At 50.3% G+C, this 23,273-nt stretch overlaps 1 protein-coding gene across 1 annotated transcript in view; it reads right to left on the bottom strand.

Moving 5' to 3' along the window:
* The window catches only part of FBXL19 (F-box and leucine rich repeat protein 19), a 44,223-nt gene extending 26,245 nt beyond the window's left edge, over positions 1–17,978 (bottom strand). The window contains exons 1-9 of the mRNA XM_088463816.1: positions 17,896–17,978; positions 17,564–17,770; positions 16,810–16,953; positions 14,921–15,007; positions 14,112–14,282; positions 11,419–11,451; positions 10,621–11,276; positions 5,386–5,549; positions 5,141–5,305 (exon numbers count right to left, since the gene is read on the bottom strand). Of these exons, the coding sequence (XP_088319942.1) occupies positions 5,141–5,305; positions 5,386–5,549; positions 10,621–11,276; positions 11,419–11,451; positions 14,112–14,282; positions 14,921–15,007; positions 16,810–16,953; positions 17,564–17,731 (1,588 nt within the window). The 5' untranslated portion in view covers positions 17,732–17,770; positions 17,896–17,978. The remainder of the gene's footprint in view (positions 1–5,140; positions 5,306–5,385; positions 5,550–10,620; positions 11,277–11,418; positions 11,452–14,111; positions 14,283–14,920; positions 15,008–16,809; positions 16,954–17,563; positions 17,771–17,895) is intronic.
* Between the last annotated feature and the right edge of the window lie 5,295 nt (positions 17,979–23,273).

Genomic DNA, 23,273 nt, shown 5'->3' with positions numbered 1-23,273 from the left:
GCTCTGGTTTAGGCATAAAGGAAATATAATGGACACACGCTCAGTGTTTAGGGGACTGATCAACTTTTTAAAAAAAAAAACAAAATGTAAGAATTCAGCTAAAAAACCAGACAGTACAATATGCTGCTCGGTGTTACCCGGATGTTCCAGTGTATCAGAGTGTAAAGTATTCCCTCCCGCTGTCATCCCCTCTAACAGAGAACGAAGACTCCTGACGCTGGCACCTGGAAATGCTGGTACGTTCATGTTATGAAATAGCGGGTGCCACCCTGAGAGCAGGGGCCTAATAACTAGTGTCCCCTTCTGGCCCTATCATTGTAGGGAAAAGGAACATGGGAGAGAACTTAACTTCTGCACCAGTTAATTAAGTATAATGTTAATGAAACCCCAAGATTAAATAATTCACCAATTGTATTTAATGGTGCGATAACAGGGGGTGCTGCCAGGGACAATAGTAGATTACTAATAAGCAGGAGAAAAAGAAAAGAACGTCCTCTTTGTTGGCGCACTATTAGATTTGAATAAAATATAACTATTAATATTGGTATTAAAATCACACAGAAAAAAAACATCTTCAAGTGAAATATAAAGAAAATATTGAGAATGAGTTAAAAATAAGTTAAATAAAGATGACTTGTGTCTCTGTAATTGTCTTGATAGATGTATTAAATTATATATATATATTCAGCAGGGAAACCGCACTCACAGACCTCCAATTTCACCAGCTGCTGGGGTGCCACATCTCAGGGAAGTCCATCACACAGGAACACCCAAATATATCCCTGGTATGTTTGGAGAGCACTCACCAGACTACTTAGCATTTTCATGCAAACGGTAAAAAGTCTTTAATCCATGTAAAGTTAGTCGACGTTTCGGCTCACAATAAGCCTTTGTCAAGACATGAATCAGAAATCCACCAACACTGAACAAACAGCAGCTAAAAGTGTGTGCATAACCAGAGCATCTATGTACCATAGATAATTAGCCACTAATTAGCAATATACACTGACTCCGGAAATATCCAGAGCACTAGTTAGAATACAGCTGTACCCACCTTAGATTAATGCGAGCAGTCTCATCCACTCAAATTCCGCCAGCGTACATGGTGTACATGGTACATTGCGTCAGAACATGCTTAGCAACACATACCCGGAAGTATCAACAATAACAAACTACTCCGTGTAACGCGTCCATTCTAATCAGGACACACTGATCCCCAATAGAGCACACTCAGCCCTCTTGTTAACCAGTTACCTCCATTATTAACCATAGTGATACTGTGGCTATGCACACTCTTAACAATATTGCACAATAGACAGACAACAATAATATTAACAATACATAAAACACAATAAATATTGGATTCTATTAGAATACAGGTTGGTATCAACATATCATAAGCTTATTCAGCGAATATAAATCCTCCTCGCTTTTTATGTGCCGAGTCTACACACCATAGGAGCCCTTAGGAGGTATATTAAATTTAGATGAACATAGACAAAGAATTAAGTTCATTAAGTCCTTTAGGAGCTATAGTATCCAAAAAAATGTATCCCCCTTAGCCTCACTCTTCAGAAGGGTCAACCCGCGATCACCACCCCTCGCTGGTGGAGGAATCCAGTCAATTATCATGCACCTTAATGTAGAAATCTGATGCCCATTTTTTAGGAAGTGTACTGCCACTGGTTTGTCTGAAGATCCAGTGGCATACGCCAAACGGATTGATGAACGGTGCGGATTCATCCCTTCCCGATATGATCTGATCGTTTTGCCCACATACATTAGTCCACATGGACACATAAGAAAATAGACCACGTGGTCCAACTGGCAGGTCAGGTGTTTACGAAGATAGATCTTTCCTCCATTATGAGGGTGACAAAAATTTTTTCCCGTCAGCACAGATCTACAAGTGGTGCAGCCAGACATTTATAACATCCATTCCCCTGGGTCAGCCAATTATCATCAGGTTTCTCCCCTGGATGCATATTTGGCCGAAGTAAAAGATCCTTCAAATTTGGACCTCTAGTAACACTCAGCAGTGGTGGTGCTCTCCCTAATTTCTTAAAAGACTGGTCTGTAGTTGGTATAGACCAATTCTTCCTTATGGATTTCTGAACAACCGTCAGGTTGGTATTTATTGTAGAGGGTATCTCCATATCAGACTCCTTTCTACGCACATACTGCTTAGCAAGGAAACGTTTGTTCGCTTTGGTAAGGCAGTTTTTGATTACAGAATCCTTGTAACCAGGTTCTTTAAATCTCTCACAGGATTCCACAATCTGTTTTTCAGCCAGAGAGTGATCAGAATTATTTCTTAATATACGTAGAAATTGTGAAATTGGAAGGTTAGATTCCAATGGGTTTGGATGACGACCACTTGCCCATAAAAGGGTATTTCTATCAGTTGGTTTCCGAAAAAGTATATTCCAATCCAGTTATGCTTTTAAAGATCGTTACGTCAAGGAAGTTGATTGGTTGACCACTTACAGTAGAAGTGAGGCGAATAGGACTTAATAAACTGTTCAGACTCAAAACCATGGCGTTGAAAGACTCTTCATCCCCCAACCAAATTAAAAGAATATCGTCAATAAATCTTTTATGATAAAAGATACTTTCAGCATATTTGTTCAAAATATATTCCCCTTCATATTGGTACATAAAGATATTTGAATAGGCCGGAGCCAAATTCGACCCCATCGCCGTACCGGCCACTTGAATATAATATTCCCCTTGATACAGGAGATGATTACATTCCAACACTTTTTGTAATAGTTCCAACATGAGCTGTATTGGGGGGATCCACAATATGGCCCCTCACACAATGCTTTCTCAACCGCCTCTATCCCCTGTGTATGTGGGATTACAGTATATAAAGAGCATACGTCCAATGTTGCCAACAAAAACTCAGGGGGTAGATCGGACAATGTTCTCAAATCAGTTAGTAGATGACCAGTATCACGGAGGTAGGTTGCGGCATTCTTCACAATCGGTTGTAAATAAAAATCCAAAAATTGAGCTACCGGTTGTAATATTGAACCCCTAGCAGAAATTATGGGTCTTCCGGGCGGATCCACAAATGACTTATGGATTTTTGGTAGGGTATATATAATTGGACAAATAGGATTTTCGACTGTCAAGAAAGCCGCAACCTCCTCATCAATCCACCCATTCATACAAGCGATGTTAATTAAATCATCTACTTCTTTCTTAATCCTCACCATTGGGTCATATTCTACCCTTTGGTAGGTCGAAGTATCAGACAGTTGTCTCCTTATTTCATGATCATAAGACGCAAAGTCCTGAAGAACTATTGCGCCCCCTTTGTCGGCATTACGTATCACCAAAGATGTATTACTACGTGGAGTTTTTAAAGCTAATTTTTCAGCTATAGTCAAATTCTCAAATTTTTTATTGTTAATCTTAAGAGTTCTCTTTCCAATCATTCTCAGAATCCTTATGATAAATGGATTCTGCTTGTATATGTTGGTAATTACCCAGTTGGGGTATTAAATATCAAGAGGTTTACACATACAATTATATAAATATCTGTACCCCAACTGTGTGTGAGCTGAAATTACCAGCATATACCTTGACTGTAGTGACATCTAGCGGAGTACGTATTATGGAGCGTACACACGGTCAGATTTGTCAGACTTGTCAGATGAACGACTGAACGATTTGAACGATTTTACCAAAGTTTTGAACGATTTGAACGATTTAACGATTTTTGACTGCATTAAAATGAATGGAATCGTCCAAGTCTGACTGCAAACACATCAGATGTCAGATATCGTTATCTGACAAACGGGAACGCGCATCGTTGATCGTCCATCGTTCAGGCATGTCAGATATGAACGATTTTCCTTCAGATATGAACGACTGAACGATTTTTAAATCGTTATCGTTTATATCTGAAGGAAAAATCTGACCGTGTGTATGCACCATAATACATGTAGTTAGTTTGCTATGAATTCATCTGCTACATTGTTCCTTTGCAGACAGAGCTACTATTAAATAGATACATTTGTAGCCTTAAATATTGTTATCAGATAACAGTGTTACACACATTAATTTAGTTAAGAACGTACTGTAGCTACGCAGGACTCATTTAATGTCCTTTTTTTGAACGGGTGTTGCATGACAAATCTATATATCTATCTATAGATTTTATATATATATATATATATATATATATATATATATATATATATATATATATATATATATATAAAATCTGTATTAAATATCAAGACAATTACAGAGGCACAAGTCATCTTTATTTAATTTATTTTTTAACTCATTCTCAGTATTTTCTTTATATTTCACTTGAAGATGTTTTTTTTCTGTGTGATTTTAATACCAATATTAATAGTTATATTTTATTCATATCTAATAGTGCGCCAACAAAGAGGACGTTCTTTTCTTTTTCTCCTGCTTATTGGTTATTAGGCCCTCCTGGGAGGATGAGGATACACCCACAGAGATCATTTTAGGTCCAGCGCGGGGCCTCAAAAGGGGTGTGGCCACTAGAAAAGGGGGCGTCTTTAAGACAAGACCCCATTTTATCAATCTTAGGGGGGTGTCCAGCACTTACGGACATGATGGGCTGCCCACAAGGTTGATGCTAGAAACCAAGTGGACTAAAAGACCTCTGACATCATAACCATGTGACCCGCGACGGGAGGGGCAAGGTGGGTGAGCTAGCAGTTTTACTATCCACAATGGTGAGCGCAGCGAGCATGTGAGGGTACACGTTGGGGGTCCCATGTTCTCAACTTGCTCCTCCCCGTTGTCGCAAGTCACATGGCTGTGACGCCAGAGGCCTTCAGCGAACTTTCATTCAGACCTAACTCTGTCTCCCGAGCTCCCCACTGCAAAATATGCCCTGCGCATGCAATATTCACCAACGGCGAGCGCTGCACCGCAACGTTTCCCACCCATGGCACCCTGCGGCCCGTGGGTGGGAACGGCCGTTTCCGCAGGACGCTACCATAAGCTCAGGGCACATTTTGCCGTTTTTTAAAAACAGCGCACCCATGTGGCAGGGGAAGGTATGGGAGCAGGCAGAGAGCCCGTTACACTCTATGATAAATAAGATTATAGGTTCCTCATTAGTGCCCGTGCTCCGGACACTTCTCACCTGTCTTGCAGTCTGAGGACGGGGGTGAAAGCAGCTCTCGGAGGTGTGAGGTTTTCATCCCCTGCACACAGCTCAGGTCCAGCAAGCACATGCAGGGGAAGGAGGTGGTGCAGAGAGAGGAGACGGAGCTCCACGTGCAGCCGGCCACCAGAAGCTCCTTCAGTCCTGGGGAGAATATCAGGGGATATAATCAATGTTCCCTCTGCTCCTGCTCACAGCTGGCAGCTCCCTGCCCCCCCACTCACCCTGCAGCCGGTGGATCAGCCAGGTCAGCTGTTTCTCTGATATGTTGGTCCAGCTTAGGTCTAGTCTGACTGGCTGCCGCCGGACTATTCCACTCAGCATAGGGGGGGTAATTGATTTCCTTCGGCTCAAGTCAATGGATGTCCACAGCTGGCGATCACAGCACCTGCCACAACAGGAGACACACAGCGGTATGAAGGAGATCGGGCACTGCTGGCAATAAGTGCCATGCATCTGTCTTTTGTACCTGGCAAGGAGCTTCCAGGCCACAGAGGGTGGCACACAATAAGACACGGCTAATCAATCTAATAACACATGGCTAATCAATCACAGATCGTCCTCTTAGGCATACGGTGCAGCATGTGGGGTCACAGGTCAGCATACGGTGCCACAGGTCGGCATACGGTGCAGCATATGGTGTATGGCGCCACAGGTCAGCATACGGTGCAGCATTTGGTGTATGGCGCCACAGGTCAGCATACGGAGCAGCATATGGTGTATGGCGCCACAGGTCAGCATACGGAGCAGCATATGGTGTATGGCGCCACAGGTCAGCATACGGAGCAGTATATAGTGCCAGGGGTCAGGGTACAGTGCAGCGTATGGTGCCAGGGGTCAGGGTACAGTGCAGCGTATGGTGCCAGGGGTCAGGGTACAGTGCAGCGTATGGTGCCAGGGGTCAGGGTACAGTGCAGCGTATGGTGCCAGGGGTCAGGGTACAGTGCAGCGTATGGTGCCAGGGGTCAGTGCAGCGTATGGTGCCAGGGGTCAGTGCAGCGTATGGTGCCAGGGGTCAGGGTACAGTGCAGCGTATGGTGCCAGGGGTCAGGGTACAGTGCAGCGTATGGTGCCAGGGGTCAGGGTACAGTGCAGCGTATGGTGCCAGGGGTCAGGGTACAGTGCAGCGTATGGTGCCAGGGGTCAGGGTACAGTGCAGCGTATGGTGCCAGGGGTCAGGGTACAGTGCAGCGTATGGTGCCAGGGGTCAGGGTACAGTGCAGCGTATGGTGCCAGGGGTCAGGGTACAGTGCAGCGTATGGTGCCAGGGGTCAGGGTACAGTGCAGCGTATGGTGCCAGGGGTCAGTGCAGCGTATGGTGCCAGGGGTCAGGGTACAGTGCAGCGTATGGTGCCAGAGGTCAGCACACAATGGTGCCATCGGTCAGGGTACAGTGCAGCGTATGGGGGATATGTATGAAGGGGGAGGCTATCAGGTGGTAAAGTCTGGACCTGCTTCATCCATTATCGAGGCAAAGCAGGCCCAGACACCGCCCGCATGTACCATAGAGATGCCAATTCACATGTCTGGCGAATTCCACTCTCCCTCGCTGGCTGTGTGACCGGTGCTGGCATTCTTTCTGTACACGTGCCGGTCATTTTATCACAGCAGCACCCGGGGATTAGTTATAAAAAATATTTTTTATAAAGAAAGAAAGAAAGAAAGAAAGAAAGAAAGAAAGAAAGAAAGAAAGAAAGAAAGAAAGAAAGAAAGAAAGAAAGAAAGAAAGAAAGAAAGAAAGAAAGAAAGAAAGAAAGAAAGAGAGAGAGAGAGAGAGAGAGAAACTTACCTTTGTTATCTCTATTTCAACGAAGTCCATATGGTTACACAGGATACCTTGGGGGTATAGGTGATGACGTCAGGCATCGGGCACCATAGAGTTACGTTTTCAGCCTCCTAGGATGCACTAGGGTCCCCCTCCTATACCCCGAGCCAAGGCATCTCAGTTACGTACCAAGCCATAGGCCGGAGGAGGAGAAGGAAGATAGAGAAGAAAGTTCTGGACACACACAAGAATCACATTCTCACCAGAGGGAGACGGAAAAACCGGTGACCAAAGTAAATCCCATCTGCAGAACAGGTGCGACAGGGCGGGAGTCCTGTGGAACCCTATGGACTTCGTAGAAATAGAGATAACAAAGGTAAGTTCTTACCATATCTCATATTTTCTACATCAGGGTCCATAGGGTATCCACAGGATACCTTGGGGATGTCCCAAAGCAGTATCCTTCAAGGGTGGGGATGCTCCTGTGCTGAAAGGAGAATCCGCCGCCCGAAGGAAGCATCCTGAGAGGCAAAGGTGTCACACGCATAATACTTCACAAAGGTATGGACAGAGGACCACGTGGCAGCCTTGCAGATCTACTGCAGAGGCACCATATCGAGCTGCCTACGAAGGACCCACAGACCTAGTGAAATGAGCCCTCACAGAGGATGGAACCGGAAGGACCTCATGAAGATAAGCTTTTGAAATTGCCATACGAATCCAACCTGCCAAAGTTTGCTTTGAAGCAGGTCAACCCTTTCTACGGAAGCCATAGAGGACAAACAAGGCGTCCGACTTCCTAAAAGAAGTGCGGTCAACATAAATCCTTAAGGCCCGCACAACGTCCAAAGTGGCCTCACCCACTGAAAGATCAGGTGAGTTAAAAGCCGGCACAACGATTTCCTTGTTGATATGGAAACGTGAAACAACTTTGGGGAAGAAAGTCAGGACGAGTACGCAGCACTGCCCTGTTCCCATGAAAAATCATGAAAGGGGGTCTACAGGAGAGAGCCCCTAAGTCAGAAACACGTCTGGCCGAAGCGATGGCCAGAAGGAAAATTGTTTTAGATGTCAGCCATTTAAGGTCCACTGAGGCCAGTGGTTCAAACGGCGGTCCCTGGAGAGACCTCAGGACCACAGCTAAATCCCAAGGAGCCACCGATGGAACAAAGGGCGGCTGAATTCGAAGAACACTTTGCATAAAGGTGCGCACATCAGGGATTGTAGCAATCCTACGATGGAACCAGACGGACAGGGCAGACACCTGCACCTTCAGAGAAGCAAGGCGAAGTCCATGGTCTAGTCCCGCCTGTAGGAAAGCTAACACTTTAGACAGACGGAACTCCCGAGTGGCATAATCTCTCGGTCGACACCACTGGAAGAACGTATGCCACACACGATGGTATATCCTTGCAGAAGATGGTTTCCGAGCTCTTAGCATAGTTCGTACTACAGAGCTGGAAAGCCCCCTGGACCTTAACATGGCCGTCTCAACAGCCACGCCGTCAAAGACAGCCAAGTCAGGTCCGGGTGAAGACAAGGACCCTGTGACAGTAGGTCCGGTCGCAGCGGCAACCGCAGAGGAATGTCCACGGACAGACTCTGAAGAGAACCAGTGCCGCATGGGCCACGCGGGAGCTATCAACAGGAGCGTCCCTCCTTCCTGTTTGAATTTCTGGATTACCCGTGGAAGAAGGGAAAACGGAGGAAAGAGATAAGCAAACCGGAACGTCCACTGGACGGACAGAGCATCCACTAGAGACACCTTTTCGTCTCTTGCTCGAGACCCGTACACGGCAACTTGTTGTTGTGCCGTGACGCCATGAGGTCTCTCTCTGGAAGCCCCCACCTGTCCACCATAAGTTGCAAAAACGTCCTGGTGCAGAGACCATTCCCCCAGATAAACGTCCTGGCGACTGAGAAAGTCCGCCTCCCAGTTGAGGACTCCCGGGATGAATATGGCTGATATGGCCGGGAGATTGCGCTCTGCCCAGTCCAGGATGTGGGACACCTCTACGAGTGCCGCCCGACTTCGGGTTCCTCCTTGCCGATTTAAGTAGGCCACGGTGGTGGCGTTGTCCGACTGGACCTGCACGGGGTGACCTTGGAGAACCCGATGTGCCTGCTGGAGAGCATTGAAAACCGCGCAGAGTTCCAAGATGTTTATTGGAAGCTCCTTTTCCGCCTGAGTCAATCTGCCCTGGAACAAGTGTGGACCCGTGACCGCTTCCCAGCCCCGAAGGCTGGCGTCCGTTGTCAACAGGACCCAGTTCGCCACCCATAATGGACGACCCTTGTTGAGATGGGTTGTCTGCAACCACCAGGCTAGGGACAGGCGAACCTCCGGAGTGAGCACCACCGTCTGGGATTTTAGACTCTGAGGAAGTCCATTCCATTTGGACAGGATCAATTGCTGTAGAGGTCTGGAGTGAAACTGGGCATATTCCACCATGTCGAATACTGACACCATGGAGCCCAGTAACCTCATCGCAGAGTGCAGGGACACACGGCGACTCTGCAGACAACTGCGCACCCTCAACTGTAAGGCAGAGATCTTTTCCCCCGTCACAAAGATCCTCTGCTGTCTGGAGTCCAATAAGGCTCCGAGGTGCAGAATCCTCTGAGATGGGATCAGGGTGGACTTTTGCCAGTTTATTAACTAGCCGTGCCCTTGCTGCTGCCCCCTTGAATCCGGCCATGGTCCAAAACATCTGAGGTCACCGCTAGCTGTGACCCCAGATGCTTACCAGCATCCCCAGATCAGTACAGGCAGGGTGTAGGGGAGACAGCATGGACGTCAGTAGTGACGGTCCATGCTGTACTTCCAGATGTGCAGCCACAGCTGCCGCGAAGAAAACTTCAGGGGCTATCCTTAGCCCCCCTCTAAACAGGTGCTCCAACTCAGAGCTGGGCACCAATGAAACTGAGATGCCTTGTCTCGGGGGCGGGGTATAGGAGGGGGACCCTAGTGCATCCTGGGAGGCTGAAAACTTAACTCTATGGTGCCCGATGCCTGACGTCATCACCTATACCCCCAAGGTATCCTGTGGATACCCTATGGACCCTGATGTAGAAATAAATTTATATATATATATATATATATATATATATATATATATATATATATATATATATATATGCACAAACCCTGGCTGTGTCAAAACCAGTGCGGTAACGACAGCTGCAGCTGTTGAAATCTATATAGTGCCATAGGGCAGCAAATGGTGCAATAGGTCAGTGTAGAAGTACAGCATATGGTATGGTATGCACTTTAAAAAGAGGAAGATAAGAAAGCGAGAGCGCGAGCGGGGCCAAGGAGCGAGCGGGGCGTGGGGCCGGGGCGCAGGAGCGAGCGGAGCCAAGGAGCGGGGCGCGGGGCCAAAGGAGCAGGAGCGAGCGGGGCGCGGGGCCAAAGGAGCAGGAGCGAGCGGGGCCAAAGAAGCAGGAGCGAGCGGGGCGCGGGGCCAAAGGAGCAGGAGCGAGCGGGGCCAAGGAACAGGAGCGAGCGAGGCGCGGGGCCAAGGAGCAGGAGCGAGCGGGGTAAAGGAGACATCGGGGGGGTGACGTGAGCTGGGGACCTCTGAAATGGGAGGTAGGACTGAGCAGTGTGACAGAGACAGGCAGATGAGATAACTACATACAGAGAAGGGTAAAACCAGGTCCAGCATTTGTACAGCCATTATCCCTCTCTTACCACCGGTTCCAGGTCCGGCACACCCGCATACAGACGCACAGCTCTTTTTGACCCAAATGCCTGAAAATAGACAGCCACACTCCCCTCTGCATTACGTGGTCCATCCCACTGTCCAAGGGCAAGGAGTCTGGTTCAGGGCTGTGGGGAGGGGGTCGTACCACGTGTCTCTCCAGTTGGAGGGGAGGAGGCTTGGGTGGGGAGGGCACCAGCGGCCTTTTTAAAATATGACTCCTGGACAAGGCCTGCGCTGCGTTCCTGCCACAGGCTCCTTTCCTAGCTCCAGCCCCTCCACCTCTCCTGTTCTCCTTCTCCCGGCCGTTTCCTCTGGCTGGTTTCTGTTTGCCATTCCTGGTGCCATTTTGTCCGTCTGCCACCGAGCCCCCTCCCTCCTCCTCCTCCTCCTCGTCGTCATCATCTTCCTCCGAGCTGGTGCTGAAGCTAATCCGTGATTCCCGGCCCTCCCCCCCTCCGCCAGTGTCACTGCTGTTCCCCTGAGAGTCCTTAGAGTCTGAATCGGAGTCAGAATCGGAGCTGGAACTGGACGTGCTGCTGCGTGCTCGCTCCAACATCTGGCACATCTGCCTGAATCGCTCGATCTTCTCTCGCTGGTGGGAACGGTCGGATATGGGGACAGGGTCAGATAGCTCCTGCGGTTCCTGCCAGGGCGGAAAGAGTATACAATATAAGCACATTCCTATGGGCTGCACATAGGACATCACCCGCTCCAGTATGACGTTCCCAGCGCAGGACTAGGGGTGAGAATAGGGCAACAGTGCCAGGCCTCCGGGCATCACTCACCTTTTTCACTTTCTTGTCTTTCTCAGCTTTTATCTGCAAGGAGAAGTAATAGAGAATGTCATCAGAGAGTGAGGGCCTGTATAATCACTGATCCCTACTGCACCGTGCATACACTGATCCCTCCTGCACCACCCAGCCATCACTGTGCATACACTGATCCCTCCTGCACCACCCAGCCATCACTGTGCATACACTGATCCCTACTGCACCAACCATCACTGAGCACTGTGCATACACTGATCCCTACTGCACCACCCAGCCATCACTGTGCATACACTGATCCCTACTGCACCACCCAGCCATCACTGTGCATACACTGATCCCTCCTGCACCCAGCCATCACTGCATACACTGATCCCTCCTGCACCACCCAGCCGTCACTGTGCATACACTGATCCCTCCTGCACCACCCAGCCGTCACTGTGCATACACCGATCCCTACTGCACCACCCAGCCATCACTGAGCATACACTGATCCCTCCTGCACCACCCAGCCGTCACTGTGCCTACACTGATCCCTCCTGCACCACCCAGCCGTCACTGTGCCTACACTGATCCCTCCTGCACCACCCAGCCATCACTGTGCCTACACTGATCCCTCCTGCACCACCCAGCCATCACTGTGCCTACACTGATCCCTCCTGCACCACCCAGCCATCACTGTGCCTACACTAATCCCTCCTGCACCACCGAGCCATCACTGTGCATACACTGATCCCTCCTGCACAACCCAGCCGTCACTGTGCATACACTGATCCCTCCTGCACCACCCAGCCGTCACTGTGCATACACTGATCCCTCCTGCACAACCCAGCCGTCACTGTGCATACACTGATCCCTCCTGCACCACCCAGCCGTCACTGTGCATACACTGATCCCTCCTGCACCACCCAGCCGTCACTGTGCATACACTGATCCCTCCTGCACCACCCAGCCGTCACTGTGCCTACACTGATCCCTACTGCACCACCCAGCCATCACTGTGCACACACTGATCCCTCCTGCACCACCCAGCCATCACTGTGCCTACACTGATCCCTCCTGCACCACCCAGCCATCACTGTGCCTACACTGATCCCTCCTGCACCACCCAGCCATCACTGTGCATACACTGATCCCTCCTGCACAACCCAGCCGTCACTGTGCATACACTGATCCCTCCTGCACAACCCAGCCGTCACTGTGCATACACTGATCCCTCCTGCACCACCCAGCCGTCACTGTGCATACACTGATCCCTCCTGCACAACCCAGCCGTCACTGTGCATACACTGATCCCTCCTGCACCACCCAGCCGTCACTGTGCATACACTGATCCCTCCTGCACCACCCAGCCGTCACTGTGCATACACCGATCCCTACTGCACCACCCAGCCGTCACTGTGCATACACCGATCCCTCCTGCACCACCCAGCCATCACTGTGCACACACCGATCCCTCCTGCACCACCCAGCCATCACTGTGCCTACACTGATCCCTCCTGCACCACCCAGCCATCACTGTGCACACACTGATCCCTCCTGCACCACCCAGCCATCACTGTGTATACCTCTGTACAGCGATCCTTATTCTGCCCACATTCAATATGAAACACCCGGTACACCTCTGTACAGCGATCCCTATTCTTCCCACATTCAATATGAAACACCTGGTGTACCTCTGTACAACGATCCCTATTCTGCCCACATTCAATGTGAAACACCCGGTATACCTCTGTACAGCGATCCCTATTCTTCCCACATTCAATATGAAACACCTGGTGTACCTCTGTACAACGATCCCTATTCTGCCCACATTCAATGTGAAACACCCGGTATACCTCTATACAGCGATCCCTATTCTGCCAACATTCAATATGAAACACCAGGTATAACTCTATACAGCGATCCCTATTCTGCCCACATTCAATATGAAACACCTGGTATACCTCTGTACAGCGATCCCTATTCTGCTCACATTCAATATGAAACACCTGGTATACCTCTGTATAGCGATCCCTATTCTGCCCACATTCAATATGAAACACCTGGTATACCTCTGTACAGCGATCCCTATTCTGCCCACATTCAATATGAAACACCTGGTATACCTCTGTACAGCGATCCCTATTCTGCTCACATTCAATATGAAACACCTGGTATACCTCTGTACAGCGATCCCTATTCTGCCCACATTCAATATGAAACACCTGGTATACCTCTGTACAGCGATCCCTATTCTGCCCACATTCAATATGAATATTGTGCATGTTTTTCGACACTAATCCCCACTTTAAATAGAGATGGGCGTTTTGGTTTTGTTGTTTTTGCCAATTTATTACAAATCTGGAAGGGACTTATTGGTTATCCAGAACAGGTGACAGCCGGATAGCCAATAAGATACCGTTTTCATATCCGAACGTAATAGAGCCTAAAGCTCATCTCTAATGGAACGGCTTTCCTCATGTAGGAAATTACAAATCAGAGCAGGGAGACTCTGGCAGAATACACCTGCGTGTAATGTAATCACATACGCGGCAACACGCGACAGCTGCTCTATAAAACAGATAAACCACATTAAACTGAAAAAAAAAACGTGTAAAGAAATGACGTGAAATGAACCAATGGGGAGCGCCAGAGGCCTCGACTCCTCCATCACCCCTGTGCCCCAGTGTTACCAGGCTGCCACGATGGCATCCACCTGCAGTTATTACCTTTTTCTTCCCTCCCGATTCCTGTACTGGCTCCTTATCCTTCTTCCGCTTGTGTCCCTGATTCTCATCCGATGTTTTCTTCTTGCCCGGTGCTGGATCATCCGTCAGTTTCCACCGCAAAGCGTCATCTCCATTGTCCAATCGCCGCTTCCCTGACCCGTCTAGGGAATCCTAGGAGTAACCAGCCAATGACACCATACATAATATCACTGCACGGCCTTCACACCGATTATCAGTTCTACGGAACCCAAGAGACACACACCCTGCAGTCTGATTACTCAACACGCTGGTGGGTGATCAACGCCTGACACTGATTGGACTAAAACATGTACTCAATGTGCGGCCCCACCGGCAGCTGAGGAACTACACATCCCAGCAAGCACTGCCACAGTTTACAATGAAGGCATACCAAAACGGTGGCAGGGTATGCTGAAATGTATACTTCCACAGCAGCTCCTGCCCTAAAGGTTACAGAAAAGCTTTGTAACCATTCGACGTCTCGAGAACACGTGAAAGTGCATTTTATTTACTATAATAAATGTGCAGCGACCATTTGTCAACACATGATCCAGACGCTGTATGTGCCATAATACTGTGTGCATCTCGTTCTCATAATGGTGTTACAGTACAGATATGCAGTAGTACATAACAGACACAGGGGGGGGGGGGTGGGGGGTCCGACATTCTCATAAAGCAGCTCAGTGACCAGTTTATCTCTAGACTAAAAGTTTACTGTAGAACACAGCTCTCTGCCGCCCCCCTCTGTCCTCCCCTGAACACTGCAGCTTGTAAGAGGGAATCACTGTTACCTTACAGGTCCGACCTTCACGTCTACACCTCGGGCACTCCCAGCAATTGGAAATCTCAATGTTAATAACAGCGTCAGCCTTGCCCATCTGCAGAGACACAGGGTGTGGTCACAGAATCAGTGACAGGAAGGAGGAAAGCAGGGATGTGACGGGGGAAGAGGGAAGTGACAAAAACAGAAATATTACATATAAACAGGCACTTATTCAGATGGTAAAAAGGATTATACATAAATATATACATGCACTCCCATATACACCTCTGTACACTGAGACGGTATATAAATACAGACTTATATACATGCACACAAGCAAAACATATATTGACATTCATTTATATAGCGCCAGCATGTTCTGTTGCACTGTACAATTGGGAACGCAGTATAAAACGAGCCAGGGTAGTAACAAACAGAGAGGTAAGGGGCCTTTCACTAACAGATCTGTATTATGTAATGTACCTTTAGAATATTCCCTCCACCGGGACATTAATACCTGTACAGACTAAACGCTTATGGGGGGTATCCACTAGACGATTAAGTTGAACGATCGTTTGTAAATCGTTTGCGTGTCTAAAACGACCAGCGATGCACGTGCCTGCTGGTAGTTTAGACATCTACATGCTGGTCACCCTGACTATATCGTCAGGTTCAGCATGTTTCCAGATGATGGATGACCCTGCACTGAACGTCTGCTCGCTCAGTGCAGGCTCATCACACAACTGACAAACGACTGAACGATTACAATGTCGTAATCATGTAGTTTTCAGATCTTGTAGTGGATACCCCCCCTATACTCTTTAAAAAGCAAAAATGTCACTGGTCCACTTCAATAATGGCGTAAAAGTCATAAAAGTAACGTTATCCCCATAGAAACCAGCCGCCGATTAGTTTGGGCCAGCCTCTATATTATATAAGTCTATGAGGAGCAGAGGAAAGACGTGAAAACACCTGGGTCAATGAGGGACAGCCAGCATACAGGAGCACGGGCAAAAATACCGGTGTGATAATTAAGCATGCGATATCCCAGCAGGCTCAGGACCCTGTATGGAAATGCTGGACTGTCCTAGTTGCCTATACAAGAGGTGACCCCCGCCGCGGCCTAGTAAGAGTGCTGTAGAGCATTTGAAAATAAGGTTCAGTGATAGCACAGCGCCATGATGTCTCACAGGTACCGATGTCTCAGGCGAGAGAGGTCTGGAGCTCCGCAGGAAAAATCCCCAACAAATGGCTGCAGGCACCAGAATCATACTATCAGGGTAAGCAGCACTCATGGCAATGTACAGTAGTACAAACATCACAGGCAATGGACTACTGAGGAAGGTAAACTGGTCAGGGGACCATCCTTCATCGTGTTCTCCAAAACCTGATGAGTGCATTTGCAGTGCCAATCTCTGGACCTCTACTGCCCCTGTGGGCTCGTTTCCATCAGTGTTAGGGTCCTGGCGATCCTGTAACGTCAGGGGGCAGTCCCTGGGCAGGGATCTGGTCCCGTGATTCCCATTGCTAATCCCTTTTTAGTGGTACTGAGTGTGCTCACCTGAATCTCAATAACATATAACTTCCCTGGGTTCCTATAAGCTCCGTCCAGCCTCTACATCCTACCTTATTTCTGCCAACCCTGGTTTAAAACACGACAATTTACACGTGCTTAGAAAGCGATTGGGTGGGCAAAATATTGTGCATAAGTTATCATGGTTTTATTTTATTGCTGGAGCGTTTTACTGTGAAAGGTCATAATAAACTACACACTGTATTACTATATCATTCAATAGACAAACTAAAAAATATGTTGTTTTTTGAGGGGGGGTATTTATAATCTCACACAGGGTGCCAGCGGAAGGTGGCAAAGTAACTACGGCTTGTGCAGCTGGATGTAGGCAGGCGGGTACGTACCTTGATGCAGCCAGGATGCACAATCTCATTGCAAATCGTACATTCCATGAGAGACAGGTTAAACTTCTGGTCCTCATTCTGAGCGGTGTCCTCCTTCCCTGCGTCTCCACAGAGGAGGCAGACAGCTGTATGCGGAAGAACCGGCTGCGGAAGAGAGAGACTTCATTACACATGTAACAGACGACAAACGCTCTCGTTATCACTATCTCTATCCGGCTTCCCGTTACCATAATTTGTCTCTGCACGTGAACGTTCCCCCCCCCAATGACATTGTATGCCACATTATCCCACTGATCCCTTACACACCTCCATTTACCCCCATGGAAAGTAGCAGCCCCACACAAGTTTATTTTGTTTTACTGTACCAATTAAAAATATTATTTTTTCAGCCTCCTACAATATCAATGATCTTCCTTGGCCAAATCTCTCTGAAGGTTACAAAATATGACAGCAATACGCTTGCAGCGTGATGGTGGGATGACAATGAGCTCAGAAGGGCATTTCAAGGCATCTCTGCACACGTGTCATGCAACTGTGGTTGCCATGAGGCATAATGGTACAACACAGAATTATAAATTAGTAGCAGCCTCAAGAAACAAACCAAGGAGAGATGGCCATCACCTAGCTCCTGCTTACAGCCGGCCACAGTGATTGTTAATTGTACACAGCTGGTCTATCATGGGAATGCTGCTTTCATAGTTGCGTTACCCGCCCTTTCCCGCTGCTGCGCTGTACGATCCAGCACCGTGCTTACCGCCGTACACTGCCTCTTCAGACAGGACTGCTTCATGCGCCCCGGGCCCCCGAACTTCTTCATGTCCTTGCAGAAGTGGCACTCTCCGCACTCACTGCGCACACAGGCCTCACACCTCCGACAGCGGGTCCTCCTGCGCCGCGCAGCCCCCAGGCCCTTTCCCGACATCTCCCACTGGGCCGAGCAATGCCTCAGCTGTGCCCGCTCCTGGGAAAATGGGGACAGAGAGGTGAGACAAGAAGGAGGCGAGAGGGCAGCGGGGTCCTGGCATACCTCCCGGTACCCCATTATTTCATGTACCCCCACCTCCCCACCCCCCAGCGGGTACTGACCTGCTCTCCGCTGATGGCCGGATCTGGCGGGGGCTCTGAGATACCATGGTCAGTAGTTGGGTATCCTCTGTGGTAGCCAGTCCTAGGACCCCCCCCAGAATGGTGACCCACCCCCCCTCCCCTGACCTGCCCCCAGGGAGGGTGTGAGCCCCAATGCAGAGCTATAAGCAGGGCACAGCCCCCTGAGATGGGCAGGGGGGCTCAGGAGCCGCTTCCTCTATGGCTCCCCCACCTGCTCCCTCATCTCCCTGAACACTCCTGCGGCCGCCTGGCCTCTGAGCCCGGGCTCCCGGGGTGCCTGGGCTCCTGCGGGCTCCCCTCTCTCACACACGGCATGTAGCGAGCCTGTGGCTGGCCCCGGGGCTCCAGAGTCGGTCCCCAGATCAGCTGCCCCCTGTGCCTGGCTTCCTTCCCCTCACATCCACACTCACACACATAACAATACCACACTCAACATGGCCGACCTGTGGGAAAGGCGAGAGCGGCCGCCCCTGGGGCCGCGAAGGCCGCCGGGACGTGTAGTCCACAGCGCGGCGCGATGCCGCCTGTTACCGCGGGAGGCGGAAGTGCGCGGGACTACAAGTAAGATGGCGGCGCGCTGCCCGCCGCGGGGCACGCCGGGAGGTGTAGTCTGTGAGCGGCCAGCGGGGAGGAAGCGGAAGTCAACTAGTCTCTGAGCCACGGGGCACGCCGGGAAGTGTAGTTCTCCTTCAGCAATGGTCTGTCCTGTGAAGGGGCACACAGGGGAGGGGACACATCTGGCAGGCACGTGTAGCCCCTGCTGCAGGGGCATTTTATAATTTCCCCCCTATTGTCAGGGGCAGAGCAAGGATATATTCTGTTAGCCAGTCCTATATCACCACTACTGAGACCATACATTGCTTTCACACTTATCTAACTGCAAATTATTATTATTATTATTGTGAGTGCACATTCATAGGGCCTTATTCAGAGATGGACGCTAATACAATGGCAGTGGCTAATTTATGCACGCCCATGAAACGGCGTTCCAATGTACAGACACCTGCGTCTTTCTGACCACCCCCAAACGCTGACAACCTGTCACTCACTTTGCCATGGATTCCTCTGTGCGTCCGTAATCGCAATGCGATCGCTGCACATGGGCAGTGCCAGCAACCCGTGGCACTCCTGCCAGTGCCACACAGCACCCGGTTTGGGAACCACTGTATAAGGGTTATTTTATTTTTATTTGTCAGAGGCCAAATCATATAACATTTTTGGAGTGTGGGAGGGAATCCACGCAGGCACTGGGAGAACATACAAACTCCACACTTATTTAATTTAGAGCAAGGGTAGACAACGCGCGACACTCCAGCTGTTGCGGACTAACACATCCCAGCATGCACTGCCACAGTTTGCTGTTAGAGATTGCTAAAACTATGACAGGGCATGCTGAGATGTGTAGTTCCTCAGCTGTGCCGGACTTGCTTACCCCTGATTTAGAGGCAATGGTTCCTCTTTCATCACATTATTAGGTGACATAAAATAATGTGCTGTCCTGTTATCCCAGGTACTCCCATCGTCTGCCAAGTACTCCTGCTGTGTGCGGCCTGCTGGTGCATTTTACTACAGTGGTGTTTGGCCAGTTGGTGCAAGGTGCTCCTGCTGTGTGCGACCTGCTGGTGCCAGGCACTCCTGCTGTGTGCGGCCTGCTGGTGCCAGGTGCTTCTGCTATGTGCAGCATGCCTGTGCTAGGTGCTTCTGCTGTGTGCAGCCTGCTTTTTCCATGTGCTTCTGCTGTGTGTGGCCTGCTGGTGCCAGGCGCTCCTGTTGTGTGCAGCCTGCTGGTGCCAGGCACTTCTGCTGTGTGTGGCTTGCTGGTGCCAGGTGCTCCTGCTGTGTGCAGTCTGCTTTTTCCATGTGCTTCTGCTGTGTGTGGCCTGCTGGTGCCAGGCGCTCTTGCTGTGTGCGGCCTGCTGGTGCCAGGCGCTCCTGCTGTGAGCGGCCTGCTGGTGCCAGGCGCTCTTGCTGTGTGCGGCCTGCTGGTGCCAGGCGCTCCTGCTGTGAGCGGCCTGCTGGTGCCAGGCGCTCTTGCTGTGTGCGGCCTGCTGGTGCCAGGCGCTCTTGCTGTGTGAGGCCTGCTGGTGCCAGGCGCTCCTGCTGTGTGCGGCCTGCTGGTGCCAGGCGCTCCTGCTGTGAGCGGCCTGCTGGTGCCAGGCGCTCTTGCTGTGTGCGGCCTGCTGGTGCCAGGCGCTCTTGCTGTGTGCGGCCTGCTGGTGCCAGGCGCTCTTGCTGTGTGCGGCCTGCTGGTGCCAGGCGCTCCTGCTGTGAGCGGCCTGCTGGTGCCAGGCGCTCCTGCTGTGAGCGGCCTGCTGGTGCCAGGCGCTCTTGCTGTGTGCGGCCTGCTGGTGCCAGGCGCTCCTGCTGTGAGCGGCCTGCTGGTGCCAGGCGCTCTTGCTGTGTGCGGCCTGCTGGTGCCAGGCGCTCTTGCTGTGTGAGGCCTGCTGGTGCCAGGCGCTCCTGCTGTGTGCGGCCTGCTGGTGCCAGGCGCTCCTGCTGTGAGCGGCCTGCTGGTGCCAGGCGCTCTTGCTGTGTGCGGCCTGCTGGTGCCAGGCGCTCTTGCTGTGTGCGGCCTGCTGGTGCCAGGCGCTCTTGCTGTGTGCGGCCTGCTGGTGCCAGGCGCTCCTGCTGTGAGCGGCCTGCTGGTGCCAGGCGCTCCTGCTGTGAGCGGCCTGCTGGTGCCAGGCGCTCTTGCTGTGTGCGGCCTGCTGGTGCCAGGCGCTCCTGCTGTGAGCGGCCTGCTGGTGCCAGGCGCTCCTGCTGTGAGCGGCCTGCTGGTGCCAGGCGCTCTTGCTGTGTGCGGCCTGCTGGTGCCAGGCGCTCTTGCTGTGCGTGAGATTCTCTGGAAATGACCCTTATCAATGAGACTTACACAGGGATACTCTTTCCTTTTAATTATTTTAATCACCATAGTTCGCAAATGAATCTCTAGGCATACGCAGGCGTGTCTGACCGTTAAAACACAGTTTCATGGGCGTGCATAAATTAGCCTCTGCGGTATCCTTCGCATCACGAGAGCTCTCCGCGTGTCAGGAGAGACGCAGTGGAGGCAGCTGGTCAGACTTACCACATACGTTGCATGGCATCCCGATCTGCGTCGATGTTAGCGATGTTTATGCTGGTGCGTAACATCGGATGGATATCAGAAGGCAGCAGCAGGCGTCTCTATGCTCGGTTAAGCTTTTGGAGACATTAGCATATTTGCGCAGTTGCGGTCCGTGCGGAATCATAGCTGCGATGGCATTGGCATACATCAGGACGATAATCGTTATTTCCATTATGACTTCTACAGGAATAAAGGCCCTGATTCAGAGCCGGATGCTCTGACAGAGCGCTCGCTCTGAATCAGGGCCGGTCTTTTTTTTTCCTTTTAGAATGGCCTCCTGGCCGCTCGCATAGCTGTGGGTGACCACCGACAGCTATAGCGAGCGTCCAGGAAGATGGTCGCGATGGTCTTGACCATCGGGCTTGCGACAAGACCCTTGTGGTAGGGTCTCGTGGCCGCAAGCCCCAGAGAGATTTCGGCTCTAACAGAGCCGAAATCTCTTCCACTGACATCACTCGTGATGTCAGTGGGGCCCCCCCCAAACGGAAGCGTTCACATGGGAACGCCTCCGTTTGGGCAGCCACTCCCCCGGCCCGCCCACCAAAGGGGGCGTGCTGTGACTCAACATCGACAGCACGCCCCCTTTGGTACGAGACCCGGAGCGACGGTTTGCCCGTCGCTATCCGGGTCTCGCGCATGCACACAACGGACCCGGCTCCATCGTGCACATGCGCTCTGGGCCACCATCGACCCGGTTGCGAGCACTCAGCGCTTGCGACTGGGTCTGAATCAGGCCCAAAGACCCATTTGATTCTTTAAAGGGGTAAATAACAGACGATGGGGGCGATTCGTGCGTGTATTATTACATGTAACACGGAAAATGTGATAATCAGTAATACCATAGTTTGGCCCCTCCCTTCTGTATATGACATTTTGCTGCTTTTATTATAGGATAATGGTTTATAGCCACAAAGTGAAACAGGTCAAGTAGTAAAACGGCTTCAAGCGTTTGTACAAAATCTACATTTTCATAATATATCCAATAGTGACAGGTATAATTAGGCAGAAGAGGTGAAAAGAAACTAAAAGGAGAGATCATGCGAGGGGGGAGACATAGGCCCTCATTCAGAGCCGTACGCTCTGAGCAGAGCGCACGCTCTGAATGAGGGCCGCCCTCCATAATTATGGAGCGTCCTCCTGGACGCTCGTATAGCTGTGGGTCACCACCCACAGCCTATACGAGCGTGCAGTTTGATGGCCGCGATGGTCGTGACCATCGCGACCATCGCCACTGCGAGCCGGAGCCTGCGGTTGAGGTTTTCAACCGCAAGGCCCGGAGTGATTTTGGCTCTATCAGAGCCAAAATCACTCCCACTGACATCACTAGTGATGTCAGTGGGCCGGCTTCTGACGGTAGGCGTTCCCTTGGGAATGCCCCCGTCAGGGAGGCACGCCCCCGGCACGCCCACCAAAGGGGGCGTGCTGTCAATCAACATCGACAGCACACCCCCTTTGATCAGACACAACGAGCGAAGGAAAGTCCTTCGCTCGTTGCGTCTGGGGCATGCGCACGACGGAGCTCCCTCCGTCGTGCGCATGCTCAGTGCAGACCATCAATCCACTTGCGAGCGGACAGCCGCTCGCGAGTGGGTCTAAATCAGGCCCATTGTATTATGATGAGGCATACTCACATATCATCTACACGCAACACATTTAACATACATGTATCACACTTTGAAGAAATAGTGTTCCATTAGAAATTGCTTAGCAGCATTTTCCCTTCTTACAATTATAACATTAAAGGGCATAATCAATTAGCCGCGATAAGCCGTTTTTGGCGAAAAGTTTTCACCGGTGACGTCATTCGCCAGGTGAAAACTTATCCTCGTATTCAATTCCAAAGACTGTTCGCCGGTGCAGAAAGTTAATGGATTGGAATCAGCGAAAAAGATTTCGCCTGTGAAAGCTGTGGAAAAAAAGTGCAGAATTGGGGTTTTGGGGTGCAAACTTGCGGGAACCACCCTGCACACTTGGGGAGGCCCCCAAAGGTAAACTGTGTCAAAAAAAGGTAAAAAAAATACTTTAGGACACCCCAAAAAAGTACTTTCATTTTGGGGGCAAAAAAACAAAAACAAAGTTGGGTGACAAACTTAAAAACTAGTGAAATAGACTCCAGGGGGGTCCCCAAGTGTGCCCCAGGTGTTTTTAAGATTGCAGATGCTTGCGGCAGGTGGATTTTTGTAATTTAAAAAAAACTTCACTTTAGCAACTTCAAATATGCTACCCCCCATTTTCATGTACCCCAAATTTG

The sequence above is a fragment of the Taudactylus pleione genome, unplaced genomic scaffold (assembly GCF_031769625.1).
Source record: "Taudactylus pleione unplaced genomic scaffold, aTauple2 ptg001463l, whole genome shotgun sequence".
In the NCBI taxonomy this organism is placed as follows: Eukaryota; Metazoa; Chordata; class Amphibia; order Anura; family Myobatrachidae; genus Taudactylus; species Taudactylus pleione.
The sequence above is the reverse complement of the archived record's forward strand: the minus strand, read 5'-3'. Positions and strand labels throughout refer to the sequence as shown.